The sequence below is a fragment of the Ixodes scapularis genome, unplaced genomic scaffold (assembly GCF_016920785.2).
Source record: "Ixodes scapularis isolate PalLabHiFi unplaced genomic scaffold, ASM1692078v2 PGA_scaffold7__128_contigs__length_106722199, whole genome shotgun sequence".
NCBI lineage: Eukaryota > Metazoa > Arthropoda > Arachnida > Ixodida > Ixodidae > Ixodes > Ixodes scapularis.
The window spans coordinates 25,821,453-25,824,176 of record NW_024609882.1 but is presented as its reverse complement, the minus strand read 5'-3'; the positions used below and the strand labels follow the sequence as shown (position 1 = coordinate 25,824,176).

Genomic DNA, 2,724 nt, shown 5'->3' with positions numbered 1-2,724 from the left:
CTTCAGGGTGTGAGGTTGTTGTCGTTTAAATGACAGCCTCACGGACAACCGCAATGAGTATATACCGAGCGGGTCAGAGCGGCGGGCATGACGTCCGAATTTTTCAAATTTGTCTGGTGCAGCTTAGTGAGGAGCAATATAGTTTACCGCCCAAAAAGTCGCGTTCTTGCAAACATTTTTTCCAGTTGTGAGATAAGAAATGTCAGAAACCCAGGGTGTGCGTCATTTTGTTATCCTTTTCGCGTTCGATGCGCGGGAACATTGCTCCATTCCGGTATGACCACTCGATCGCAATAAATGCAATACAAATTGTAGTCCCTAGATGACCAGACAATGACATAAAGGGGAAATACCCTTCTTTATTAACGAGGATATCGGTCAGTTGGGGTCAGACTTTCCTCTGGCTTCAGTCACCGTGCAGGACGGCAGTGATTACCGCTAATGCTTATCTTCGAGATTGATTTTAAAGATCCTTAATTGTTTCCAAATAATCAACGTTGAGCTTTGGAATAAAAGTTGTCTTTGGTAGCGAACATAGCTCGCGACCTTTTGCCGTACTTCAGGGCTAGCAGCAAACTTTGTTTTACAATCCTGGTTTTTCTCTATTAGTCAATCAAGGCTTGTATTAATAGTCGTGGCCGAAATAATTATCAATAAATATTCCAAGTTCATACTTTAGTTTTTAGCCTTTGTTCCCTTTTGTCGTGCTTAGTAGCTTCAAGGTAATCCGCTTAAGTATGAGAGTGCGAATATGAAATTGATCGAAGATTCTATAATCAGAAAATTACGTATGCAATGTCCACGAGAAGGTGATTCGCAAACGCGACATCCACAAGCTGTTATTTTCCGTGTTCGACACTGGAATCTAATCACCGACTTCCCGAACACGTGGTTGCTTGTGTGGATTTAAGACAAGTATTGCACCCGGCATTGACCCTTGCGCATCTAATGACAAGCGTCGAGACAGGCTCCAAAAGCGGGTTGGTTTATGCGTAAAGTTTCTTCCTTGAAGCTAGCGCCGTTGGAAACACGCCACGCATCAAGATTCCCCTCGCGTGACACGTTTGTCGTTTCAGGACGTCATCGTCGCGCTTCCTTTCGCGTGTTCCACTGTCTTGCTCTGTCGCACACTGCAGGCAAATAAAGGCTAAAACAGGACCGCAGACAAGACGTACGAGTTGCTTTTTGTTCCGCCAATTTTGCTCGAAGTAATCCGTCGACAGGCGCAATTTCGGTGCCCGGAACAAGATGGTTAGGGCTTCGGAGCCTGCATACGAATGGTGGGCGTATGCATTATTAATGCTCTCACGGACACTGCACACGAGTCTCGTGCGTTGATGTGTATCGGTCCGGTCCTCTGACATTTGTGGTAGCGCACACCAAAACCGGTTTTTGGGTTGTGGGGGCAGACGGTGGAGCGAACGAAACCGAAACAAGGTCCGCCGGCAGGCAGGAAACGCGACTTCCTATTCCTCCTCGCACGTACGCACGTCCCTCGCAAGCCCCGACCCCAATCGAGGACCACGGGGAAGTCAGCCGTCTCAGCTGGAGTCGCTCAAACGTCGAAGATCGACGAGACAGACGGCAGCTCCAGGTCTCGTCCCCGGCAGTGTGCTTCAAAATGCAAGAGGATACCAGGATGCCGACCAACTTCTCCGAAGCATGGCAGTTTCTCATGTCCAAGCGAGACCCAAGGACAGCGGACATGCTGTTTGTGGGCGACGTGCGCTTCATCGTGGTCGTCCTGGGACTCTATCTCTACATCGTGTACCACGGAGGGCCGAAATTTATGAAGAACCGGGAACCCTACAACCTGAAACCGGCGATCATGACGTACAACTTCGCGATGGTCTTCCTGAACGCATTCTTTATGGTCAAGTTCTTCCAGCACTCTTTCGTGTATGGAGGATATAGCTTCTTTTGTCAAGGGATGACGCACGCCACGGACAAGCACTCGCTGATCCTGCTCGACTACGCTTGGTGGTACCTCTTTGTCCGGATCGCCGACTTTCTGGACACCTTCTTCTTCATCTTGCGGAAGAAATACTCACATCTCTCCGCCCTCCACGTTTCCCACCACGGGCTGGTGGTGTGGAGCGGATGGCTATGGATGGCCTTCGGCAGCGATGGTCAGCCCATACTCGGACTTTGTGTGAATGCCGGGATGCATGTCATCATGTACACTTACTACTTCCTGGCTGCCCTTGGGCCCAAAGTGCAGAAGTACCTCTGGTGGAAGAAGTACATCACCACGCTCCAGATCACGCAATTCGTGGTCCTGCTCATGCACATCTGCATTCCGCTCGTGTACGATTGTGGCTATCCGGGCGTCATGATCGCAATGGCGTTTGCCCAGGGTCTTCTGGGTCTTGTGCTCTTCATCAACTTCTATATTCACGAGTACATGAAGCGGAAGGTGCTCAAAAATCCCGTCAAGATGCTGGACAACATGTGCGTGACCCAGTCGCAGACTCCCGCAAAGGTTTCTGGTGATAGGCCGAAAAAGGCGTGATCGGATTGGACTCAGACTTTTGGTGATGCATGGGTGACGATTCGGTGCTTCTGTGCTTGACTTGAGATTCAATGACATTGTTATTGTTTTGTTCGTTGTAGAACTTTCATTGGAGAAAGGTTTGTTCTTGTTTCGGTATTGCATGTTCTTCTTGAACTGTCTATAACGTCAACGCCCCCTCTACAGGTGTCGTTGGCTTCCTCGGCTGAATT

The 2,724-nt window shown here is 49.3% G+C and overlaps 1 protein-coding gene across 1 annotated transcript; it reads left to right on the top strand.

Moving 5' to 3' along the window:
- The first annotated feature begins 1,639 nt into the window (after positions 1-1,639).
- On the top strand, positions 1,640-2,512 carry LOC120851159 (elongation of very long chain fatty acids protein 7). Its single transcript, XM_040223753.3, has one exon. It carries the CDS (start codon positions 1,640-1,642, stop codon positions 2,510-2,512), a length of 873 nt encoding a protein of 290 aa, XP_040079687.3.
- Positions 2,513-2,724: the final 212 nt, after the last annotated feature.

Coding starts and splice junctions, on each gene's coding strand:
- LOC120851159 (XM_040223753.3), top strand. CDS start 1,640: ATGCCGACCAACTTCTCCGAAGCATGGCAGTTTCTCATGTCCAAGCGA.